Here is a 26,347-nt window from a genome sequence, read left to right as displayed (position 1 = left end):
GCCAGATGGGATGCACTGGTGACTCCTTGTGGATGTGATCCCAAGCTTTGAGAGAAGAGGCTTCAAGCTGATAGAAACGAAGATGCTGCAGGCACCAGAGAACGTCCTTGCTGAGCACCACCATGACCTGAAGAGGAAGACCTTCTGCCCAGCCTCATCAGCTACATGAGCTCTGGCCCCGTGGTGGCCATGGTCTAGAAAGGCCCCAACAGGGTCTATGCCTCAAGGGCCATGATGGACCCCCAGCTCAGCTGAGGCTGCCCCAGTACCATCAGGGAGGACTTCAGCATCCACATTAGCAGAATATCACCCATTCCAGTGACTCCATGGAGGGGGCCTAGAGGAAGACCAGCTATGGTTCCAGTGAGCTGGTGAACTAGGCAGACGAAGGCCACCAGAGCAGCATCTGCAGCTGCCTCAGTGGCCACCCAGGATCAACTACCTGTGTCCAAGAACTTGAGCCCACTCCTATGGTCTGCCCATCTGTCCCAGACCACGTTGCTGTCCACTTTCTGCCCCACCCCAGGTCAGAGGGGTTGAACAGCCCATTTTCTGTGCCTTTTAGTATCCTAAGTAACAAGAGATTGGACCAAAGCATTTCTGTAGCAAAGTGCCAGACAATCTTTGGGATGTCTCCCCAGGTATGTGGTGTGACCTCCCGTTCCCCAGAGAGGGAGACATTAAAATTCACGTATTGTTGTGGGGGGTTGCTTATTATAGTTTCTGCCATCTCTGAGGTTGGGATGAGGACTTTATGCAAAGTTGTAAGAGTTTGAGACTAGAAATAAAGCTAAACCTCCCATAAAAAGAAAAAGAAAAAAAATTCAGCTCCACGCCGACCCTACCCTCATAAGGTATTTGTGAAAAACTCTTACTGTTTCCTGTTTAATTGACTGACAACTAAGAAGACAAAATCTTAAAATATATCCATAATATGTTAGCCAAAGAGTATATTCTATAGGGGCACCCTATTTGTGCCAAGGACCATCAGTTGCTTGATACCTGTTGGTTAAAATCAATCAAGTAGTAGTAGCTGTTCTGGTAATGACAGATTTGATTGTTAACTGGTCATTGTATCAATTAGAGGGTCTTTAAAATTCATACAAAAGGTATTTTTTAAAGACTCTGCTTTTGGAATTTAAGTAAACAACCATCGTTTATCATTTTTCAAAGCTTAGTACCCTTTTGTTCTACTAAAAACACGTAATGAGCTCAATAGCCGGGAATTAGTGAAATTTAAAGATGGGGAAGAGAAATGTCAGCACAGGCATGACCTGTGACTAGCTGACAAACAATGCTCAATTAGTGGATTTCACGTGGGTGATGGGTGTGTTTATTAATATGCTGCTTCTATTCTGGGAGTCCTCATTAGAAGACACCACTTCGTCCTCAGCATGTCAAACTTGCTTCCAATGGATGAATTATCATGATACAAAAATAGACTGCAGATAAAGCCCTCAATTTCACTTGGGCAAATCCATGAATAAAGTAACCCAGATTGTTACTTAAACTTACATTTAGAAAGGTAAGAGATTTTAAGTAAAAATACAAAATTAGCTAGAAAACATGGACTGTTATTCTAGATTATGATTTTCTTACCTGTCACTTAACAAATATTTATTTACACGGGTTAGGTAGGTAAAAGAGCTATCTAACAGTAGACTCTTCAAATCATGCTTAATGGCTCTGAGTACTTACTTAACCAGACCAGGGATAGATTTTCATGACCCGATAAGAGGTATGGTCCATAATGTCTGTCCTTCATCCCATTTTGTTTACTAGAGTCACCCAAATCTCACGATAGCCCATTCTGCTTGGAAATCCACTTTAATGGGGCACCTGGGTGGCCCAGTCCTTAAGCATCTGCCTTCAGCTCAGGTCATGATCCCAGGGTTCTGGAATTGAGCCCTGCATTGGACTTCCTGCTCAGCAGGAAGCCTGCTTCTCCCTTGCCCACTCGCCCTGCTTGTGTTCCCTCTCACTGTGTCTCTCTCAAATAAATAAGTAAAATTCTTAAAAAGAAAAGAAAAGAAAATCCACTTTCACATATGTTATAAACCAACTAGGTTATCTCCCAGAGGCAAATGAAAAAAACATGCAGAGTCATATTTCCCAGAGATCTTTAATCTAACTAAAACTAAATCCAAAGGCTTAAGTATTTTAACATAATTGGAAAGGATCATTTCGTTCCTTACTTTCAAAATATGATCTTTTATATTTAGATCTGAATGACTCAAGTGTGCAGAATCAGCAAACACTTGCAGAACACTAAGATAAATTTACACTAACAGGTTTTATTATATTAACTGAAAGTCGTAAGAGCTTCACATGCTCTAATAAGCCCAGGGAATGCACAAGAGCTAACAATGCCAAGAACAAATTAAAAAGAAAGTTCAGATGTCAGACTGAGTTCAAAGACATCTTTGGAAATGGTTTATTTTCAAGCTGAAAATCTTCTAACAGACTTGAAAATAAATCTTACCATTATTTAAAGAGAATTTGTAAAAATAATTATTAGCATAAGGAAAGTTCTTGGTTAAAAAAAAAAAAGCTAAAGCCTAATGCTAACTCTTTTTATTTATTTATTTTTTTTTTTTTTTAAAGACTTTATTTATTAGAGAGAGAGAGAGAGAGAGAGCACGCACAGGCAGACAGAGTGGCAGGCAGAGGCAGAGGGTGAAGCAGGCTCCCTGCCGAGCAAGGGGCCCGATGTGGGACTCGATCCCAGGACGCTGGGATCATGACCTGAGCTGAAGGCAGCTGCTTAACCAACTGAGCCACCCAGGCGTCCCTGCTAACTCTTTTTAAAAAAAAAACAAATGAAGAAATAAAAAGGTGGAATATATTCTATCTGCCATAAGATCTTGGGCGCAAAATAAGCATTCTTAAAAACTGAAGAATTGACAGCTCAATAATACTCTGCTCTAGGGGTAAATTGCTCCAAAGTATTTCCTTTCCCTCACAGGGCCACAGCACAACTTGGGCATAAAGGAGAAAGCTGTGTCAGAAACTTCCATAACACTACAATTTCTCCTCCAAAATCCATTCGGCATTATGTATAAATATTAATATGACGAAACGTGGAAAAAAAAAACTTAATCAGGTATACAGAGTGAATCAAGAGAACGTTTTCTTCCCAAAATCAGTTCAGTGGATTTGAAAAACCAAGCAGGAATAAACTATTGGTACCTAAAGGAGCTGTGTGCTGGCTCCCACTTTTTCCTCAACCAACGTATTTAACATAATTCTGTATTTTAGATTAACATTCATTTATTTTTTTAAACTAAGCTTATGGTTTAAAATGTCTTAATTTAAATTGTTACAAAGAATTTTTTAAAAGATTTTCTTTATTTGACACACAGAGAGAGAGAAAGAGCACAAGCTGGAGGAGCAGCAGGCAGAGGGAGAGGGAACAGACTCCCTGCTGAGCAGGAAGGCAGATGTGGTTCCTGATATGGCACTTGATCCCAGGACCCTGGGACCATGACCTGAACCAAAGGCAGACACTTAACCAACTCGGCCACCCAGGCACCCCTACAAAGAATTTTTTACTAAGAATTATCCCAAAGCCAAAGAAAATAACTCCCACCGTGAAAAAGTGATTTAGTCACTGTTGCTATTCATTATTTTTTCACTTAATACTCACCAGCCTACTTATGTTTTCTTCATGTTTTATAGAAAAATATGTATAAGGTATATTTCATTTGACAAAAATCCATATATATATATATATATATACCACAATACGTCCCCCCCCCCCCACCAATAACCTAGAAGCATTCAGCAACTTGGCCAGAAGACTTCTGTGTAGTCCAGTCCTTACTTATTACCAATCAAAAAAACCATTATGAGACCTGGCTCACTCTTGAATTTTAAGGTCCATCTTGCCTTAATTAGAACTGATTTAACTGCAAGCATCACAATGAAAGAAATGTATCCCTGAAAGCTGGAGCATTCCACCAACTTGAAATAAGTTTGAACTTTATAAAGTATCTTCATGCTTTATTGTTATTCTAATCTCAACCTGGAAATTTCATATTCCTTAAAAAAGATCATCTATTGATGGCTGGTGGTATGCTCATTAACAACAGCTCTGTAGAAAAAGAGGAGGAGGAGACAAAGGCTCTGATTTGTAGCCCTACCAAATGCCACAGTGTAAATACTCCCACCGTGGCTGATTTCCAGCTGCCAATGAGATGTCGACAAATGCAGAGTTGGGAAGAGATGCATGGGATTTCCACTCTACAGATGCAATTGACCTAAATAAACTCAAGAACATATATACTAGCAAAATGAACTAAATTAGTTAAGAAGTAACAACTTGAGTATTTAACACTTTTGTTTTTAACCCAAGTTACTGAAATTTATATAATGTGATTCTTTAATGATGGCTACTTAACAACCACCTCCCCAAATTCCTAAAAATCGACTGAGCAGCCAGTAAGGTTGGACTCCAGTGCACTTCTGTTGTTTTGGTAACCCCTTTCCTTGGGTCTGTTTTATGCCCTTTTTCTAATCTTTTAAGTAGAATACTCACTTTAGGTCTTGTTGTTGTCTTTTTTTTGTTTGTTTATCAAGACCATTAAGGAATTTAATTGTGAGAACGGTTTTGGGTGTTTACCGTGGAGATTTCTAAACATTAATTTTCCCTTTTCACTTACTTTGTAAATAGTCTGTTGTTTGTATTATTGACCAAATGCTACTTAGGAACGTTTGAGATTTTGTTTTTATTTTTCTTTTTGTCCATCAAATTAGAGTGTTTTAATTTGTAGTTTTACTGCAGTGTGACTTGAGAAGGTAGCTTGTATAATTTCTAAGGCGTACCTTAGACATATGTTTTAGATCACTGCAATAAAGCAAATGTATTTTGTTAAGATTTTATTTATTTAGTTGACAGAGAGAGAGACAGGGAGAGGGAACACAAGCAGGGAAAGTGGGAGAGGGCGAAGCAGGCTTCCCACCGAGCAGGGAGCCCGACGTGGGGCTCAATTCCAGAACCCCGGGATCATGCCCTGAGGTGAAGGCAGACACTCAAAGACTGAGCCACCCAGGCATCCCTAAAGTAAATATTATAATAAAATGAGTCAAATGAATTTTTTGTTTTCCCAGTGCATATAAAAGTTATGTTTACATTAAGTGTGTAGTAGCATTATCTCTTAAAAAAAAATGCACCTACCTTAATTTAAAAATGTTATATTGTTTAAAAAAAAAGTTAACTGTCATCTGAGCTTTGAGCAAATCATAATTTTTTTTACTGACGGAGGGTCTTGCCTTGATGTGGATGGCTGCGGACTGATCATGGTGGTGGTTGCTGAAGGCTGGGATGGCTGTGGCAATTTCTTTAAATAAGACAACAATGAAGTTTGCCACATCAACAGACTTTTCCTTTCACAGATGATTTCTCTGTAGTACGCAGAGCTGTTCGATAGCATTTGACCCACAGTAGAACTTCTTTCAAAATTGGAGTTGGTCCTCTCAAACCCGGCTGCTTCTTTATCAACTAAGTTTGTGTAGTATCCTAAATCTTTTGTTGTCAGGTCAACAATCTTCATAGCATCTTCACTGGGAGCAGATCACATCTCAAGAAATCACTTTCTTTGCTCATCTCTAAGAAGCAGCTCCTTGTCCGCTCAAGCTGGATCACAAGATTGCAGCCACTCAACGTCTTCAGGTTCCACGTCTAATTCTAATTCTCCTGCTGTTCCACCCTGTCTGTAGTCACTTTCTCCACTCAAGTCTTAAGCCCCTTAAAGTCATCCATGCGGGTTGGAATCAACTTTTTCCAAACTGTAAATGTTTGATATTTTGCCCTCCTTCCATGAGTCCTGAATGTTCTTTATTATTGTATGTAGCGTGAGGAATCCTTTCCAACAGGTTTTCAACTTATTTTGCCAGATCCATCAGAGGAATCAGTGTCTATGGCAGCTGTATATAGCCTTATGAAACATATTTCTGAAATAATGTGACTTGAAAGTCAAAATGACTCCTTGACCTATGGGCTGCAAAATGGATGTTGTATTAGCAAACATGAAGACAACATTAATCTCACTGTACTTCTCCATCAGAGCTCTTGGATGACCAGGTTAACTGTTGATGAGCAGTACAATTTTGAAAGGAATCTTTCTTTCCTGAGCATAATTTCTCAACAGTGAGCTGAAACTATTCAGTAAACCATGTTATGAACAGATGTGCTGTCATCCAGGCTTTGTAGTTCCATTTCTAGAACAAAGGCAGAGTAGATTTAGTGTAATTTGTAAAGGCCCCAGGATTTTCAGAATGGTGAGTGAGCAATGGTTTCTACTTGAAGTCAATTACATTAGCCCCTGACAAGAGTCCGTCTGTCCTTCGAACCTTTGAAGCCAGGCTTTGACTTCTCCTCTCTAGCTATGAAAGTCCTAGGTGTCATCTTCTCCCAATAGAAAGCAGATTCATGGGGCGCCTGGGTGGCTCAGTGGGTTAAAGCCTCTGCCTTCAGCTCAGGTCATGATCTCAGGGTCCCGGGATCGAGCCCCACATCAGGCTATCTGCTCAGCAGGGAACCTGCTTCCCCCCTCCTGTCTGCCTCTCTGCCTACTTGTGATCTCTGTCAAATAAATAAATAATATCTTTAAAAAAAATAAAAAAAAAAAAAAAGAAAGCAGATTCATGTATATTAAAAATCTGTTATTTAGCATAGCCACCTCCATTAATGATCTTAGCTAGATCTTCTGGATAATTTGCTGTGATTTCTACATCAGCATTTGCTGCCTCACCTTGCATTTTTGGGTCATGGAGCTGGCTCCTTTCCTTAAACCTCATGAACCAACCTCTGCTAGCTTCAGACTTCTCTTCTGCAGCTTCCTCACCTCTCTCAGCCTTCATGGAATTGAAGAAGGTCAAGACACTCCTCCTGATGAGGCTTTGGCTTAAGGGAATGTTGTGGCTGGTTTGATCTTCTCTCCAGGCCATTCAGACTTGCTCCATATCAGCAATAAGGCTGTTTCCCCTTTCTTACCATTCGTATGTTCACTAGAGTAGCATTTTTAATTTCCTTCAAGAACTTTCCCTTTGCGGTTCATGACTTGGCTAACCGTTTTTCTCAAGAGACCTAGTTTCTGGCCTATCTCAGCTTCTGACATGCCTTCCTCACTCGGTTTAATAATTTCTAGCTTTTGATTTAAAGTGGAGACATGAGACCCTTCCTTTTCATGAACACTTAGAGGCTGCTGTAGGGTTATTAATTGGCCTGATTTCAATATTGTTGTGTCTTGGGGAATAGGAAGGCCCAAGTAGAGGGAGAGAGACAGAGGAATGGCTGGTCGGCGGAACAGTCAGAACACACACAACATTTATCAGTTAAGTTCACTGTCTTATAAGAGTGTGGTTTGTGGAACCCCAAAAGAGTTAAAATGGTAACATCAAAGATTACTGACCACAGATCACCATAACAAATATAATAATAATGAAAAAATTCAAAATATTGCAAGAATTACTAAAATGTGACAAAGAGACATGAAATGAGCAAATGCTATCAGAAAAATGGCCCCTGTAGACTTGCTCAACACAGGGTTGTCACAAACCTTCAATTTGTAAAAAACACAATATTTGCAAGGCACAGTAAAGGAAGTTCAGTAAAGGGAGATATCTCTATCCTTTTAAAGTCCATTAAGATTTTATTATTATTAAATACTTTGGTTAGTAATACTAACTTATGGAGTATAACCCAGAAACATTATATCCTCTTTAATCCCTCGAGAATCTGATGTAATAGTGTCTTCACTCAGAATACATACATACATACAGAATACATACATACATATGAAATAAACCCAAGGCAAAGACTGTATGCAGGCTTTGTTGGTGGGTACTAGCCCAGGGCAGCAAGAGTGGGGACTGAGGACTAGGGAAGGAAGGAAAGCTATCACGACAGTTACCTCATCACACAGGACACCCCCAGGGAGCACATGTGGAATCAGTGCAGCTCAGAACAGACCAGCGGGGAGAAAGTAGACAAAGCGATTGTGGATCTTTCTGTTCTATCTTCTAATCATCCAAGTTCACCCCAGTAGGCATTAAAGCTCAGTGGTAGAGTTTACAAAAATGGCCACAATAATTCCTACCATTTCTGTATACATCCTTGTACGTATCCCTTTGTAATGTGACTTTGCAGCAAGTCCTAGCAAGAGGACAGGTCTCTTTCTCCACCCCTCGAATCTAGTTTTGGCCATATGACTTTCTTTGGCCAGTGGGACATTAGCAAATATGATGCTGAGAGGAGACTTGAAAAGCGCATGTGCACTGGGGCATGCCCTCTCTCACTGCTGGGAACCTCTGCCACCATGTGCATAACCCTAGGCTCATTGTGTTGCCACAGACGGAAGCTACATGCAATTGTCCCAGCTAACGCTGAACCAACTGCCAGATGTGGGGGAGGTCCTGCAGACCACCAGCTGCCAACTAACAGGCCTATAACTCCATTCTATACTATCCAGCCAGAAGAGGCAGTGTAGACCAGAACAGCCCAGCCACCCTCAGAACTGTGAGAAAAAAAAAAGGATCCATTGTTTAAAGACATTACATTTTGGGGTGCATAGCAAAAGCCAACTGATGGACTTGACCACAGTAGAGATTGGAGTTAGCTGGCCCTTTGGGCAGCTGCCGGAGAAGCGAGATCCTGTGATCCATGTTTCAGTATTTCCTTGGAGTCCAGAAATGGTGGGAAGAGCTATGGCTTCTGGGGCTCCGATCCAATATCACTGAAACCATGACAGTCTCCCCATAATGGGTGTGATGGGTGCCATACTGAAGCCATACTATGGGGACAGCAGGGGCTGCCAGTGGTACCAGGAGAAGAGATGGTGACTGGGATCTCCATCCAGCAAGGACCAACATCAAAATTTGGAGGTAAAGCCAAGCAATATGGGGAAGTGCGTAAGCTATACAAAGAGCTATTTTTATCTCATGTGACTCTTCATTTTAAGTCAATAAAAACTACCTTCAATTAGCTTAAGGGAGAAAGGGTAACTTACAACAAGGACACAAGACAGCAACAGAGCCCTCAAAAGAGGTCAGTGCTGGAAATGAACATCTGGGGATTCTCGTTCCATCACCCAGCTCTCTCAGCACCTGATTTCATTCTTCTCCATGCTTTCTGCAAACCAGCTATCTCTTCTGTTTCCCCAGGACTCTGGAAGAGGTTACACACAGGGCCTTCTAAATTCAAATGTTACCCTCCCAGGCTGACAAATGTGCCAAATTTCCAAAAGAACAAAACTGATGAACGCAACTTCAGTCAGATGTGTACTCAGAGCATTGAGGGTATAAGGCTTCCCAAGGGACTGATCCCTGCAAATGGGGGCACAGGAAAGTTTCCAGGGAAAGGGGGAGAGAACTGAGAAAATCGAAAGGTGTCTACCACATTTGTCCAATTTAAAAGATGAAGAAATCAACCAAAGTTCGGGAAGAATAAGGAACTCCCCCTAAGGTCGCAGACTACCAGGGGCCATGTCATGACCTTAACCTAGATCTAATCTCAAACCTCAAGCTTTTCCACTTCTAACAGAACTGTCCCATCGGACTCTATCAAAAAATACCTAAGATCCATGTATTTTCTATAGTTAGTAGGTTTAATTCTATAATAAGAAAAAACCAGACTTCTATTTTAAGTCAAGATACATCAAAGAAAAATCACTCCTTTGTTTTAAAGTTGACCATCTTTGGGGTGCCTGGGTGGCTCAGTGGGTTAAAGCCTCTCCTTCAGCTCAGGTCATGATCCCAGGGTCCTGGGATCAAGCCCCACATCGGGCTCTCTGCTCAGCAGGGAGCCTGCTTCCTCCTCTCTGCCTGCCTCTCTGCCTACTTGTGATCTCTGTCTGTCAAATAAATAAATAAAATCTAAATAAATAAATAAATAAAGTTGACCATCTTTAATGCATCAAATTTAACCTCTTTTTCCAGACTGTCATTACCTTCTGTAATGTAGCCCCGCCCTACCTATCCAACCGTTTCCCCAGTGCTCCACAGGAACTCCTTAAGGGAACATAGAACTGTTTTTCTACTGATCTGAATGCACCACAGTCCTTGCAACGTCCGGCATTCACGGGTGTGTGGGCCCAGAGATGCCTCCCCTCTTCCCTGTCTTACCGTTCGAATCCTTTCTCCCTTCAAGGTTGCTCTGAGTCCAGCCTCCTCTGTGAACCTCTTTTTGACAACTCAAATCTTGCTGATTTTCCACTTTTCTGAACCCAAAGAGTCAAACAAAAAAATTTTTATGTGTGTTCTTAAAATTTCTTTATTTTTTATTTTTGAGAGAGGTAGTGCAAGCAGGGCGAGGGGCAGAGGGAGAAGGAGAATCCCAAGGAGAGTCCTCACTGGGCATGGAGCCCAATGCGGTGCTCGATCCCAGGACCCTGGGATCATGACCTGAGGTGAAACAAGAGTCAGATGTTTAACCAACTAAGCCACCCAGGTGCCCCTAAAACTTCTTATTTTATGCCCCGGCTAGACCATTAATTCCTTAAGTGAGGGATGACATCTTGGTTTGCATCTCCAAGGGGGGTCACTGAAAGTTTCTGGCTATCTGAATATAAGATCTGCATGAGGAGGTATGAATTTTCCAACCACCAGCTCTCAGATGCCTCAGTGACTAACCGGTGATGACCATTACCGGGTCTTAATTGCTCCAGCCTGCTGGACATGCTGGTTTCTTTCCCCTGCCATTTCTCCTAGAAATTTTAGTTACTCTTATGCCCTGAGCATATGTTTTGATCTGTGTCAATGAGACCTGAATCTAGCTTCATTTAAATATAGACTGCATATAACTTTATTCATTGCTTTCTCTCCTGTTACCCACCGATCTCTCATTTGTGCCATTTTCAGTATCACACCCTAGTACAAGAACTCGGGTCTTGATCATCATAACATAGCATTAAGAACAGGCTGACAACTCAAATCTGGAACGCAGAGCTTGCAAGAATCTGCAATATATTGAATTTACTCTCGAATTATTATTTTTATTAAGTTCTATATATTCATACTTTTGAAAGTCAACTAGTTCAACACAGTTTAAAATGAAAATAGTTCCCTGCGCAACCTCCCCCTTCCCCAGAGGTAGCTGGTTTCTGTCCTTTAATCTTTATTCTGGCATATGCCTCATATTTAAAAATAATGTGCTTATATTATTATGTGAATTTTTAATATAAATGTAATTTATACACATATAAATATATAATGTAGTTATATTTAACAAAAATATTTTTAAACTTCCCGGTTTTTACTTTTAGATAAGATTTTCTCTCTCCTACAGACATATATATACTTTCCCTCCACCTTCTCTTCCCAGTTATATATTTCATTTTTACCGAACAATATCCAGGGTGTACATTTTATGATTATGCAATTATGTTTCACAGCTGAGAATAAACATTTCATATTTTGGTTATATTTCCTTTTCTCATACAACTTTTTTGTTCTCCCTAAAAGTAATAATTGTCTTCTATTTGCTTTGTTTTCTGTGTTCCTGTCACTGATCTGTCCCCAAACTATTCAACAGTAGTGTCAATCCCCCTCATGATACACAGTTCTCAGAGGCAGCCCTCCCGAAGCCCAGAGCCCCCCTACTCCAGCTTCTCTGTAGACCAGCTGCCCAGATGTCAATTTGGAAGTTCCTTCCACCATCATTATGAGGGTTCCCTTTGTCTCATCTGAGATGGATGCCTATTTCCTAAATACCATGTCTTCATTTTCCTTGGTTTACACCCTTGCGTAGGTAGGAAGCATGCCAGGAGATTTCTAGAAAGGCCAAGGGGGTGGTACATTTTTTGAGATATCAGTGTCCAAAAATATGTTTATTCTACCCTCGTTCTTAATAGTTTGCTGGAATAGTAAATATTATTTATTATCAGTGCTACCCAAGATCTTTTGGTCACCTTTCCCTTGGTAAATGTCCCACATCTTGAGTCTCACTTTTCCAAGGTAAAATCCAGAATGTTCTCTATGGCTGGTAGGGTTAGGGAAGGAGCTGTGTAACCTAAACCCTTCCAAGGACACACACTTGTGTGATTTCAGCTCAGAAGTCAGCAACAGGAGAGAGTGGCTGTTCCTTTTTTTTTTTTTGTAAACTGTGGAGACAGAGACCTCTGCTCTGTAGGAGTGAGATGGTTCATTAGCAGACCTTCCTCGCCATTGCTGCCAGCTGTGATGCTGTGGTGTCTGGACAAGGTGTGCTAGTGGACAGATCTCAGATGCAGCCCCACAACAGTTGTTGGGTGTGGATCCTGGCAATATGGCGTGTAGGCTGGCATTCTCTTGCTCACCAGGAAAGACCATACACAAACTAAATAGTGTAAGGTAAATAAACTTCTTACCTGCTTAAATGAACCGTATAGGTTCTGCTGTTTACAATTAAGAATACTGATATGGGTGGGTATAGAATTATAGCTTGGAAATCATTTTCCCTTGGAATTTGCAAAGCATCCTTCCATGGTCTCCTGGTTACAATATTTCTGTTGAGAAGTCTGATACCATTCTTCTTCTTATGGTTCTAGATATGACTTCTTTTTTGTCTCTGAAAGCATTGAGGCTATTTTTTTTTAAATCCCTAATACTCTGTGAAGTATCTATTTGAAATGACATGGTGTGAGTTGCCTTCATTGGGCTGCCACACACAGTTGTACATGTTGCGCACTGCACCATTTTGGGGAGTACTATTCCTATCTTCATCCATAGACACAGCCTATATGGCTATCCCTGATGACATTGAGGACATCCCATGGTACCTTACAGCTGAGAGACTGCTATCTTCGAGTTCTAAGAATTCATTTGTGTAATCTTTCTTTTCAACCATTGTCTTCATTCTATCTCTCAAATACCTATTAGTCAAATATTGGGCTTTGCAGATTATTCTCCTCATTTTCTTATTTGGTCTTTATTAGTCATTCCATGTCTCCTTATTCCACTTTCTGAGAGATTTCCTCCACTTTATCTTCCGAACTTCTACTGAATATTTAACTTCAGCTATGCTATTTTTAATTTACAAGAGTTCTTTTTAAAAATAGCAGCTCTCTGTTCTCCCAGATCCAAGATCTTGTCTTATTTCTCGGAAGATATCAATTAGGAATTTAGTCACTTTTTCCTCCTTTTAGATTTTCTTCTATTCACTGCATTCGGTTGCCTTTCTCTTTCCTTCACACTTAACTGTTTCTTTTTCATTTACCAGCATCTTGCTTTGATTTTAGACATGATGAAATGGCCCATGATCAGTGGCACAGGTATTTCTGGATGAAAAGCTGTTTGGGATGTGTGTGCAGAGTGACTTCAGGTGGTGGCTTCCCTGTAAATCACCTTGCACGCCTGTTTTCCTGAGGATCCCAACTGAGAGTCTCTAGAGGCCTTTTCTCTGGTCTCGTCCATTCTCCCAGAAAGAAATCTGCCTGTGGTTGGGTGTGGCAGGCCTGGGTCCTGCAGGCCAGAACACTCAGATCCGAGTTCGGGGGGTGCTGCGCTGTGTTTCCATATCCACTGGTTTTAGTCCCACCTGCGCTGTCACCAGCAGAGGGGACTAGTGCCTCTAGCCTTTGCTCTCTGGGATTCTGCAGAGTGGGGCTGCTTCTGGACTTTTCCCCCTCGAGTCTGGTAGGGTTTTTTGGCTCTCCTATCTGCTGAATTATTTACCAGCCCTGTTTCCAGTGTCCACATGATTATTTTATTATTGTCATCTCGTTTTCCAGGTTCTTCGTCCTTGTGAGATTATGATTCCGCCCTCCCACCCCGTCATTTTTCAGGAAGTATTCTGAGAGGGAAAGGTGGAAAATATGTTGCAAATACCATTTAAGAAAATCAAATATTCCCTCTATATGTTGAAAAACTTACGTAAGGCCAAATGTATGCCAGGCACTCAGCTCTTCTCTTCTTCATTTATACATAATAACAACTACAAATACAATGATAACCTACTGCATGGGACTATCCTGAGGAGTAGGTGAGAAAAGCAGGTGAAGCCTTGAATTTGACTATGATGTTGGTGAAAACAATGAGGACCAAGCAATGCAGAGCAAACAGCATGCGCCAAGCCTGGAGGAGAGGAAAAGGTCTTCCCTGCAGTCCTGGCACGACCAGCAGCATTACCAGTGCCAGGAAACCTGTGGGATATTCAAGTGCTCTGTCCCCATCCCAGACGGACAGGAACAGAAACTCTGGAGATGGTTCTGAAATCTGCCCTTTAACACAAAATTTATATGATTCTGATGCCCACGGCAGTTTGGGACCCACTAATCTGGACACGAGGAAATGGACTCCTTTCACTGGAGTTGCTAGCTGGGCACCACCTACAGTCACTGGTGTGTCTCAGGTACTAGGAGAATGAGACCAGCATTTAAATAACAGCAGAGGTTTGCGAGATGAAAGCCAGAGAAGAGACAGGCTTGTACAGGAAAGACCTCATTCTAGGCCTGGAGGACCTGTCCTGCAGCTGCATCTTCAGCTGTGAGCTACACCAGGATCCTGCCTAGCAACATAGGTCAGTAGGACGCCCCCACCCCCGCACACACACCCTGCTTTGCTTGTTTTTCTGAGGACAGTTGGAATCAAGTGTCTGGCATTTGGAATCCAAAGGATCCTGACAAATATCAGACCCTTCCTTTTAAGAAGCAGAATGAGGGGCGCCTTCGTGGCTCAGTGGGTAAAGCCTCTGCCTTCGGTTCAGGTCATGATCTCAGGGTCCTGGGATCGAACCCCGCATCGGGCTCTCTGCTCAGCGGGGAGCTTGCTTCCCCTCTCTCTCTCTCTGCCTGCCTCTCTGCCTACTTGTGATCTCTCTCTCTGTCAAATAAATAAATAAAATCTTTAGGAAAAAAAAAAAAAAGAAGCAGAATGTACCTGACCTTCCCGGGTTGACCATCTCCAGCGTCATAGGAGTGGTGGCCAAGGGTGGCTCCCAATGGCTGACCAGCTAGTAGAGTCTGCCAACAGGGCTCTGGCCTCGACAGGTTTCACAACGCTCTGAATTTCGTGTTTCCTCTGCTTACATATCATGGACAAATAATGGACATGTTTACACATGCAAGAATCAAATGGAATCAATTTACCTCGTTTTGGTATTTCAGGATTTGGTGAGCACCTCCATATTCACCCTGTTTGTAACTGTCATGATTTTATGCATTTTAATCAGACTCTTTATTCTTCCTCTTATCTCGCTTGATCTTTCTCAACTTCACAGAGCACTTGCTTGTCATGGAGTGAGACTCATAAGATCTGCCTATAGTTTAAGGGTCCCTAAACCTAGTTGAGCATTAAAATGACCTGGGAGTTTCTAAAGCTATAATCTATATGCCCCACTTCAGACCCACCACACCTCTCTGAGCCATTTTCTGCGCACACACGTGCGTGCGTGCACACACACACACAAATACAATGAAGATATAATAATATACATATACCTACATATAAAAATATATAAATACAGACACATATATACATTTCTCGGTGAAACTAATGGTCCCATCCACATGGCTTCATTTACATTGCCCTGAAAATTATGTTTTCTTAATGTGAAGAATTTCATTGTCTGCTTCCCTAACAATGAAACGGTGACAGTTGAAGCATGAATATTTCTTTTTTCTGAGAGTTACACCATCCAACAAAGCTAATTTTTCATAGAGAATCATTATAACTGAAGCTCTCCTCCTCCAGTCTGCAAAGTAGCCACAGAAAAGGTCACAGAGACAACACGGTCTAACATGGAAAGAGCAAATACCTATTGTCATGTGGGTTGTTCCTTCCTTCTGCTCTCATGAACTGTGGACTCTCCCCTCCCGAGCCTGAAAGGGCCTTTTCTTAATTCAGGGCTTCTGGCAGTCCAATGGGGAAAACACAGATGCTGTCACCTAAAACGTTCTGGTTTAAAGAGGCCTGGGTCTTAGACCCAACACTGCCGTGGGCTAGGAAAAACCTCTCTTTTGACTTCATCGTTTTTAGAACAGAGATTATCCCTCTTTTTTTTCTTCCTTCTCAAAAGGTGGGGAGGATAAAATGAGATTTGCGAATATAGGAAATTCAAAATCATGCCCCCCGAATATAAGATCAGATTTGGTGGGTGAGACATTATACTAAAGAGGATACAAACAAAGCAGGATGTTGTATCAAAGGAAGGAATCCCGCAGTTCTGAAGCACATGTACCTAGATGGTCAAAATTTCACTTAAGATCCCTAGTCCAAGGGGAAAAAAGTATCCATTTCAAACAGTTTTGATAGTTTTAGGCAAATGGACACTCTCAATTATTGACGAACAGAAGATATAAATGTCACAGTGGAGCTATATAATAACCACTCTTTTCGGAAGCACCCTTCAAGTTTTGAAATAGAATGTGGATATTACATATGCCAATGAAATAAGAGAAAATACTTGTATGAATAAAGAAAAGCAAAACCCTATTCATAAATAATAAGCAAATACCGGTCAGCAATCAATATTTAAAAAATCATTTAAATCAGAATAAGCATAAAATAGAAAATCAGAATTCAACCTGAAAGCAAAACTTTAAGCCAGGTTCGATGCACATAATGAACGTGTCCTGTGATTCTAAAGGTAATAATTCTAGAGGTAGCTAACATTTACTGAGTGCTAATTCTATGCTTGAGATATATGCATTATATATTATTTCTAATTTAATCCTTACTCAACCTTCTGAAATAAATACAATAACTGTTTCCATTACACAAATGATGCAGGGTTAAAGAGGCTAACTAACTCACCCAAAGTCATAAGTGGTTCACCCTCAAATTGAACGCCAGCTAGCTTGACTCCAAAGACCTCTCATGAGCAAAATAATATACATAAGGTATGATTATGATAGCCTCCAGTTTTTACAGATCTATTACCATATAGCCTGTGAGTTCCCCTACTACTTAGCACAGTACTTACTTTCAAGGCAGTCAGTATTTGTTGGATGAATATTTACCTCGTATTTCCAAGAAGTATTTTCCTTATGTATTTGGTGTATTAGTGTGGCTTGCCCAGAACAGTCTCTTATCTAGATAAATGCAGCCACATTGACTAATGTATTGTTCTTTGGCTCTCTTTTCTCTAGGCATCGTACAGACTACTATCCTTCTCTTGTGATAATACATTTCTGCAGCCAGCCAGCCAGACAAATAATTTGGATATGGACACTTCCATCAGCTATGGCTTTCTTTTCATCAATTTTTTTTTTTTTTTTTTTTTTTTTAGAGAGGGAGGAGGGGCAGAGGGGCAGGGAGACAGCGAATCTGAAGCAGACTCCTTGCCCAGCGTGGAGACCCATGCAGGGCTCAGTCTCACAACCCTGAGATCATGAACTGAGCCGAAATCAAGAGTCAAACACTTACCCGAGTGAGCGTCCAGGCTCCCCTACATCATCAGTTACTTTTGATTAATCCCTGCCGAGGCTATGCTTGTAATACAGCTGCCCTGACTCAACCAGGAGGGCCCCCTTCTCAACAAGAACTTGAGTGACCATCTTTGGGGTGAGTTATGCTTACAGTTGGCTGCTCTGACCCATTTAGGATTCTTATGGATTCACCTAAGAAAGTGGATAAGAGTTACAAGAGTTATACAGGAGGTAAGCCTCATCTTTTGTTTGTTTGTTTTACAGATTTTGACCTGATTTTATTTATTTTGATTTTATTTATTGAGAGAGAGTGAGCAAGCAGGGGGAAGGGCAGAGGGAGAAGCAGACTCCCCGCTGAGCAGAAAGCTGGACACAGGACCTGGGGCTTCATCTCAGGACCTCAATATCACTTCCTCAGCAGAAGTCAGACACTTAACTGAGTCACCCAGGAGGCCGCCTTGTAAGCCTCATCTTTAAATGACACTTATATGAAGCCTCTAGCCCACAAGTACCCCCTGGTGGTATGGGGTTTTTTTCCCCCTTCTTTACTGGATGAGGTGAGCTTTAGACATTTTCTTTTAAAGACTGAGTAAATTAATAAAATCAACAAATTAGTAAAACTTAGTAAAGACTACCTTATTTTAAGCACAGTGGACCCCATACAAATTTTCTAAAAGAAAACCAAGGAGGACAAGGTAAATAAAAAATAATTAGAAAATAGAGAAAGGGAGAAAGGTAAAACCAGCAATATCCGAAAGAAGCAAGATCTATAAAAACTTAAGAGGAAAAAGTTTCATATTGTTCTTCCTGAAGAAAACCAGGGCTTGCGTCAAAGGCCAGATTTTCAAGATATTTCTATATACTAAGGAACAATTAAGAATGGAAAGGAAATAGAAAAATAGCAGCCTTCTCAAAATGAGGAAGGCTTTGCGTATGTATATATTTAACCTGTGGCAGACGCTTTGTTGAGGAGCTGATAAGGAACCCAAAATTGTGGCAACTATTAATCCTACTTTTGTCTCTTCATAATGTGAAACAAGTTCAGGCCTATTTTATTCCCTTTCTTCCCAGATACTTCCAAACTAGCATTTTCTTCTTAGAGATATTTTCACCCTAACCCATTCCTGACAAATAAAGATTTGGAGAAGATTGCTATTTTCCTGCCAAAAATCCATTTACCCTTCTTCCTGGAACAGTCTGGATGATATTCCCCAGTTAGATAAGACCATCTGACAAAACTTGGGCCAAGGGACAAGAGCAGAAGTGAAATGTGCCACCTCAGGGTGTGGGTGCTCTTTCTAGGAGGCATGGGATGGGCAGGGTGGTGGCCTGGCTTCGAACTCGCTCACAGTGACAGGGTCCTGGGGGATGTGTCTTCTTCCGAGCATAGCTGCCCCACCAGGCTGGCCTGCTCCCTTGGGAACAGTCAAGTGAAAAGAGAAATCAACTTCTGTTGGAAGCTTAGCTTAACTATTAAAATCACACTGTCTATTCCTGTAGGTTCCTGTTGCTTTCTAAACCCGTCCAGCCATCTCTCTGCAAATTGCCACACTTCTGAGCAGCACTGACTTCCGCCAACAGCCACTGTCAATGCTGTGGAGAGGTAATGAAAAATCTGTCAGAGGAAATGACTGTATATTGAAAAGTTCAACACACATCTTCAATCTCTCTTATAATTCCGTCCTAGAATTCTGTAGACTATGCAGTGATTGAGGTTTCCGTTTCAGGTATCTACTGTTTATTGAGATAGGAGCGTTGTTTAGATTTTAAGTAAAAAAATCTGTTAACTCCCCGTAGGTCTGGCACTTTTCAGCAAGATGACAAAGACAGTGAAGTGACAGCTAAGAACTTCCTCACGGTGTTCTCCCGCTTCTGCATTCCTATTACATCACCACGACAGGTCAAATTTCACTGTAAGAAACAAAAGGTGAGAATGTCTACTGTTGGTCCTTAGAACTGAAGGCTTTATTTGAGTTCATTTTACAAATTGGCTGCACAGGTGTTATGCGACCCACTGGTATAAATTTCCTTTACAATTACCTACTTTGCACACCACCCTTTTGTACCTTGATAAGCTACGAAAGACAAGCACGGAGTCTACATTTACCCAGTGGAGACATAACACACATTCATTACGGGAGTATACAGGAGAAGGAGTTCAAAAGACAGTAGTCACGTTTGTACTAGACCTTTCTATGTGTACTGGAATTTGGAGTCTTCGATGAAGAACTGATGCTTCAATGACCTCATAATTAGCCCATCTTGGTGAACCAGAAAACTAAATAGGAAAAGCAAAAGGAAGGCACTGGCAGGTACCTACTAAAAAGGATTATGTATGGCAGAGAGGAAGCAAAGTATTAGCCAGGCAATGACAAGTCAAGTACAGTTTAGAGGACTGATAGATAACTTCCCGTTGTCTTGTCTTGTTTTTACCACAGCACTGCATATATTCAGAAGTCCCTTAATCAGACAAACTCACTATTTCCAGGATACCACCACAGAATGCAAAAAAGACAAAGATGAAAGCAAAATAAAGCTGTCTTGTTGACCAAAAACTAAAGCTGATACACGTTCCTCATAGCAGAGCATCCTAGTCTCAAATTAGAAACCCATTTCCTATGATCTTAGAGTCAATTCTGACAAGCACACTTGTTGGTGTGTTTAAGATTACCTAGGAAATCATGATGGGCTGTAGGGAGGAGACAGGAAAAGTATAAAACACAAAGATAACAGTCCTAGCGCTCAGAGGTCCTTTAAACTACAAAGGGACTGTCACACCTCAGCAATCTGCCAAGGCTTCCGGGCCATCCAGCCAGGCCATCGTGAAAGCCCTCAGTCAATAAAGGGACATTAAACTATATACAGTTATTTTACAAAGGCAAATCAGTGCATCATAGATTGCTTCTTAAAAGAATTTTATCAAAAGCCATTTTGTTTTATCTTTTACACATAAATGGACTGTTCAATTAGAAAACTCACTTATGAAAACCAGACTAGCTAGGGTTTTATGTGATGACAGTGAACTCTCTCTCTGACATCTCCTCGTAGAATAACTGTCACTGACCTAATTTACAGCATGAGGTAATAACACTGCTTCTTTCCCCCCAATAGATCTGTTTGGATCTGATTTGCGGGCCTTACCCATGCCCCACTGACCAATGGCGTAAGCCTGCTGCCGGTGCTGTTGAACACAACAGTCCTAAGCTTGCTTGAAATCAGTCCAGCATTTCCTTCCCAACCGGGCTGGAGAAAGGAAACAGCAGAACCAGGAGTTGCTGCAGACTGGACTTGAGGTAGGTGCAACCCCTAAAGTCAGAGCAAGTCCCTTCAGGTGAGGCAACACTTTTACCATCACTTCAGGTTAATGGAAGTTCTGTTTTTAAATAATGTTTCTTGGTTTAGTTCTCAAGATGTTTGGAAGACGACACAAAGATAGCATCAAATTCAACTTTTTGGGTTTCAAAATCTATTTTTTTCATTACAGACTTTACTGCCTCTCCATAACACTACTTCTCTTTAAAATGCTTGGAATTACTTTGTCAGTGGTGATTCCCAGTAATTGTCAACTCCAGTCATTTTTATTTGATTTCACATCCACCAAATAAGTATTTCCCAAAGCTCATGATTTCCTTCAAGTCATTCGTTGTTCATTCAACAATAGGTACTGACTGTTTATTCCGCTAGCTATCGGTTTGGAACTAGGGGACCCAACAGGGAACATAATATATAGTTCATGTCTATTGTACTTAGTATATTTAGGGAATGAAACTGAATTAAATGCCATCCAGTTTCTTGGTGCCTCTTTGAGATGGTTATAGACACTCCAGGAATGTCAAAATAGTAATAAGGTCTGGACTAAAATTTCATGTGACAAACAAGTGTTAAGTGTGAACACATTACACATTTGAAATACACACTTGAATTTACCCAGTATGTTTACCTGCACATTAAATTATCAAATGTCCAAAGGTTTTAATCTATTTTTATTCTGTAATGCTTTTCCTCCATATGAGCACACTGAATACCATGGTAACATTCTAAGAGCTCACCTTTCTCACCTTTTAGGGAAAGAGGGAAAACCAAATAAGTTTTAATGAAGCAGTGTGATTAGCTCAAGATCCATTTTTTCAAAAATACAGAAGTACGAAGAAAACACTGCAGCATAAGGACTATTTACCCAAGCTGAGGCTAACCAATTCTGATGTTCAAGGAATCCTAAGGCATCTCCCCTCCTCTACAGAATATGGTATCTGAAGAAAGGCTTTCTGCCTAATGAAAATTTTCGCATGTAAAACACATGGACTAGAAGTTCAAAAAAATGTAATTAAAGAATCAAATGTAAGAAAAAAAAAGAATGTCCTTCTGGGCCTCATCAGTAGGTTTACTGCTTAGTCTAATTAAACATGAAAATGAATACATTTTCTTATCTTACAGAAATATGACTGAAAAATGAACTATAGGGTCAGGAAACTAGGTTTTTGCCAAAATGTATAAGTATTATGCCATTTAATTTTTAAAAATGAAACAGTCATTTAAAAAAATTACGATAATAGTGGTTTGTATCAGTTTTTATCCATGGACCACCTTAGTAAAATTTTCATGTTAATAGTATGATTTTCACACTAATTTCCCTGAAACCACAGTTGGATTGACTTAAGAGATTTTATCCTCCTCCCTCATACTTTATGGGGAAGGGAATAAACTTAAGAAACTTTAGCTCACAGCCATCAAGTGTTTGCTTCATACAGTTTTGAGCCTCTTAGCTGTTATAAAGAGTATCTGAAGGAAGAAACTGTTTAGTAAAATCTGTTTGCTAAAAGGAAGTTAAGAGTCAACCACATTTCCACCTCTTCACCTGCTCATCTTCAGTGATCCAGGACTGCTGCTAATACATAAAGCTGGTACAGTGGTGGAGAATACATACTGAGCCTAAGGGAGTGGCCAATACTGCATTTCTCTTAAAAAAACCAAGCCATAGAAAGAGGACATTAAGACATAAAAACCTCTTAGGCAAGACAACTAAAAAAACATGCTGCCATGCAATACCACCTTAGGATTCCTTACATTTTTTTAAACATACCACTCTTGAGAATCTAAATCAAGGACTTGGGATTCTAATTTGAAAAAGAAACAGAACCCAGAATTTGTTTCTTCGAAACAGCAGTGAGCTTCTAGATGGCTTTTTGGGAAATTCTATCTAATTGGTCTATCCATTTGTGTTAAGTTTTAAGCATGCCCAAATTTTATACATGTCTGAATAAAGAAGGAAAGCAGCATATTTAGACAGGTAATTCAAATAAAATAATTTCTCTCCCAAGTTAATCAGTGAACCCATGAAGTAAACCTCTTCTTACCCCCAAAAAACAGAGATGCATGATTAGCTAACATCTAAAAGAAATTCACTAATTAACATTTAAAGGAAATTGTCCTGATAACTAATGGCATTCTTCCAAAAATGTGGTTAAACGATGAACTCAAGTTCAAATGTGTCTATAACCATGAAATATAAACATATGAACTATCAACTATAAAGTAAAACATCCGAACTAGCTGTTTTTATTCTACAATAAACAAGATACTCAGTTTATGTCTACAGGTGTACTTACCCACTAAATCCATTAACACATCTCAAAATTAAGAGATTCACATGGTCTCAAGATGCCAACCTGGATAAAAATTAACACTGTTTTGGTCACCCTCTGAAAAATTTAAATCTGTGCTGAGAGTAAGTGAAACACAAAACTATGATACTTAAACGCTGCGCTGGTTAACACAATACTTGCATCTCTCTGTTTATTAGCCACGGTACTCTAGTTTTAGACAGGAATTAGCATTAGAAATAACGAGAGCAATGTCCTGAGTTACTCCTTCTTTGAAGTATAGTTAACTAAGACTTATCCTTTGAAATTACTAATGATTATCCTACCCTGTTCATGTGAGAACTTAAGAAATCCCCCTCAGAATTTCGTGACATCTTTACACATGAAATAAAAATGTATACACCTAAGAGATGTTCCTACAAGTGTCACTTCTTAATTGAAAAACCACCTTGGCCAGAGACATTGTAAAAGTAAAATTACGCATTTTATTCATTCATTCCATCAGCTGAGAATCGCTCTATTGTACAAATACAGTATTGTACAAAAAAATCACAAAATGTTACAAAATAAAAAAGTACAAACTGCAGTACTTAATAAATATGACTAGTAGTTAAAGTGGAAATGAGATAGATTTTAGGTTGAGAACATTGTTTGACCCAGCAAACCATACAAGATTTGTTTACAGACATTTTTATTTGTACATAATACAGGGCAATCCTATTTTGCCTTCTGAAAGAATTTAAAAGGAATAAAATATTAAGACAGTATTCTCCTGCTATAGAACAACTGCCAAGGTTGATTTGAGGCATTTATGCTAGTAGTTTTTTTAAATCTTAGTTGAATCCAAGAAGCAGGAGGCTTATCTTGTCACAAAGTTAAAATGCTTTTATAACAAAATGACAAATATAAATAAAAACAATTCAGAGCACCAGACAATCTACTCTAAATGCCAACCAAAGTACAGAATAGTCATCACACTGCCATCTGCAAATATCAGACTCATTCAAGTAAGACCTGGTACTATCCCTTAAAGAAAATTCTTCCCACAACCTTCCCTTAAATATTTCTCTTTAAAAGGTTGACCATTTCTAGAAAAATAATAATTTCCAAAACAAATCTGTTTTTCATTAAAATGGAATGGGCCAATCATCTGGTAACACAAATGCATCAATATCCATTTGAAATAACTATCTAAGGATCATAAAATCCAAATCGAACATAAAATAACTATTAAATCACAAAGTCTGTCCAAAGGAATAAACTTCATATAAAGCACTTCTCTGGATTTATGCTGAAAAGCTGTTTGTCAAAATGGAACACGTCATAGATGAAGTTACACCAATTTTTAAAAATGTTGTGCAAAAATACATTTTTATAGAAAACAGATTACCAGGAATGAACAAATTTATACCGTGAGAAACTAGCTTGCAAATTAAGTAGTGCCAACTTTATACAGCAAATTATAAATAGCAGTAGGATCACCCAAAGCCATCATGAAACATCATTTAGGTGCCCAGCAACCTTCAGCTCTGAGGAGAAAACATTCAAAAAAATGATTAAGGCATTACACCTATGGTAAATCTACTAGAAGTTTGAAAGTGCTATTACCCTGATTAGAGTTCATAATTCTCCCGACACATTATGTATGCAATTCTCCCAGGGTGTACGTTTTCAGACACTTCAAGAGCATGCATTTTGTTCAATATACATTTTGGATAGGGATATGGCCATGGATTTGGCAAGTTCTTCATCGCGTTTTCTTTGCACTTGAGTCTGTTTGCACCAATTGTCATACTCTGGGTTGGGGTAGGAGTGATCAAACACCGCATCATAATGTCCATTACTGAGCCAACTGAGCCAAATACTAGGCCTTAGGGAATCCTCTGGGCCCAAATAGTGAATCATGGTAGACACCGTAGGGCTCTCCAACCTCCCTCCAGTAGTTAAATGTATATTCACATTCAGCATCTGCCCCATGGCCAGCAATTCCGGGTACCCGGCCCACGCCCCGTCTTGAGCAGCATTGATGATGAACTCCCCCACGTCGCCCTCAATCAGGGGGCTAAAGTGGTCGAGATGATCCGCAATGTAATGCACCGTCTGCTCCCTGAGCTCCCGGTGCAGGCTCTGGTCTCCGTACACCGTCTTGCTGACCGCGCGGTAGAGGCAGTTGCCGTCGGGAATGATGTGAAATCGGTACTTATTCCTCTGTCGCAGGTACTTGTCCTGCCTCTCCACCTCCGCCAGGTACAGGGCCAGTTTCTCGTCTCTGGGATCCGACCTGGAGACGATCACTGCCTCGGCCGCGGCGCTCGGGACCGCCTCGCCGCTCCGCGCCGGGGGCGCCTCCGCCTCCGGGTCCGGCCGCCGTGCTTCGTCCGCGCCGGGAGGGTCGCTGCGGTCGCCCACCTTCTCCCAGCCCCGGAGGCTCCTCTCCGCCGGGTGCTCCTCGCCCCACTGCCCGAGGCTGGGCTCCGGGCTCCCCGGGGGCGGCGCGGGGCCTCGGTGCTTGGCGGCGGCCAGGGCCTGGCGGTGCTCGCTCAGTCGGAAGTTTCTGTCGGGACCCTCACGGGCCGCGTCCAGACCCGCGGGCTCGGGGCAGTCGGGCCTCAGCAGCTCCTCCAGGAGCCAGGCGGAGGAGCCCCGGCGAGGGGGGACCGGGGCGCCGGGCGCCGGGGCCAGCAGGAGGCAGCGGCCGCGCTGAGCGGCGGGGGCCGCGGCGCCGGGCTCGGGCCCGTGCAGCAGGAGCCGGTCGGCGCCCAGGGCCCGCACGGTGATCTGCGCGGTGGACGTGTAGTGCGGCGGCAGCGGCGGCTTACAGGACCCGCCGGGAGGGCCGGCAGCGGCCGAGGCGGGGGCGGCGGCCCCGGACACCATCTCGAAGCAGGAGGAGAAGGCGGGCATCTTGGCGGCGGGGGCGGCGGCGGCTTCTCGGGGCTCGGCGGCCGCGGCAGGCTGGCACTCACCGGTCTCGGGCTCTGGCTCACCGCTGGTGGGTCCCGGGGGCTGCAGAGAGACCTTGAAGGGGGCGGCGGCTGCGGCGGCGGCGGCTGGGGGAGCGGAGGCTGCGGCCGTGGGACCCGGTCCCCCGGATGGGTAGTGGGTGCAGACGCTGCTGTAGAGCTGCATGTCCCTGCCCGCCGCTCCGGCCCCTTATAGGCGCGGCGAGCCCGGGTGAGGGGGACACACCCTCCGGGCCCGGCGGAGGGGGCAGGCCGGGCGCGATGACCCAGTGCCCCTAGAATAGAAATGACCGAAGGGCCACCGGCCGCTGGCGCGTCAAGAGCCGCAAATAGCGCCCGGGTCCCCGCCAAATTCCTGCTGCGCCACAACGCGCGGTGGGGGCGGGGAGGGGACGTGCGCTCGACCCCGGCCGGCGCGCTCGGCCCGCAGACCCGGGGCGCC

The 26,347-nt window shown here is 41.9% G+C and overlaps 1 protein-coding gene across 1 annotated transcript; it reads right to left on the bottom strand.

Annotated features, from left to right (window-relative positions):
• Positions 1 to 23,404: 23,404 nt before the first annotated feature.
• OTUD1 (OTU deubiquitinase 1) lies at positions 23,405 to 26,071 on the bottom strand (the record flags this gene model as incomplete). The annotated part of the gene is made up of 1 exon (XM_080811354.1): positions 23,405 to 26,071. One exon carries the CDS (start codon positions 26,069 to 26,071, stop codon positions 24,623 to 24,625), a length of 1,449 nt encoding a protein of 482 aa, XP_080667480.1. The 3' UTR covers positions 23,405 to 24,622.
• Positions 26,072 to 26,347: the final 276 nt, after the last annotated feature.

Source organism: Martes martes (genome assembly GCF_963455335.1).
Source record: "Martes martes genome assembly, chromosome: 8".
Classification (NCBI taxonomy): Eukaryota; Metazoa; Chordata; class Mammalia; order Carnivora; family Mustelidae; genus Martes; species Martes martes.
The sequence above is the reverse complement of the archived record's forward strand: the minus strand, read 5'-3'. Positions and strand labels throughout refer to the sequence as shown.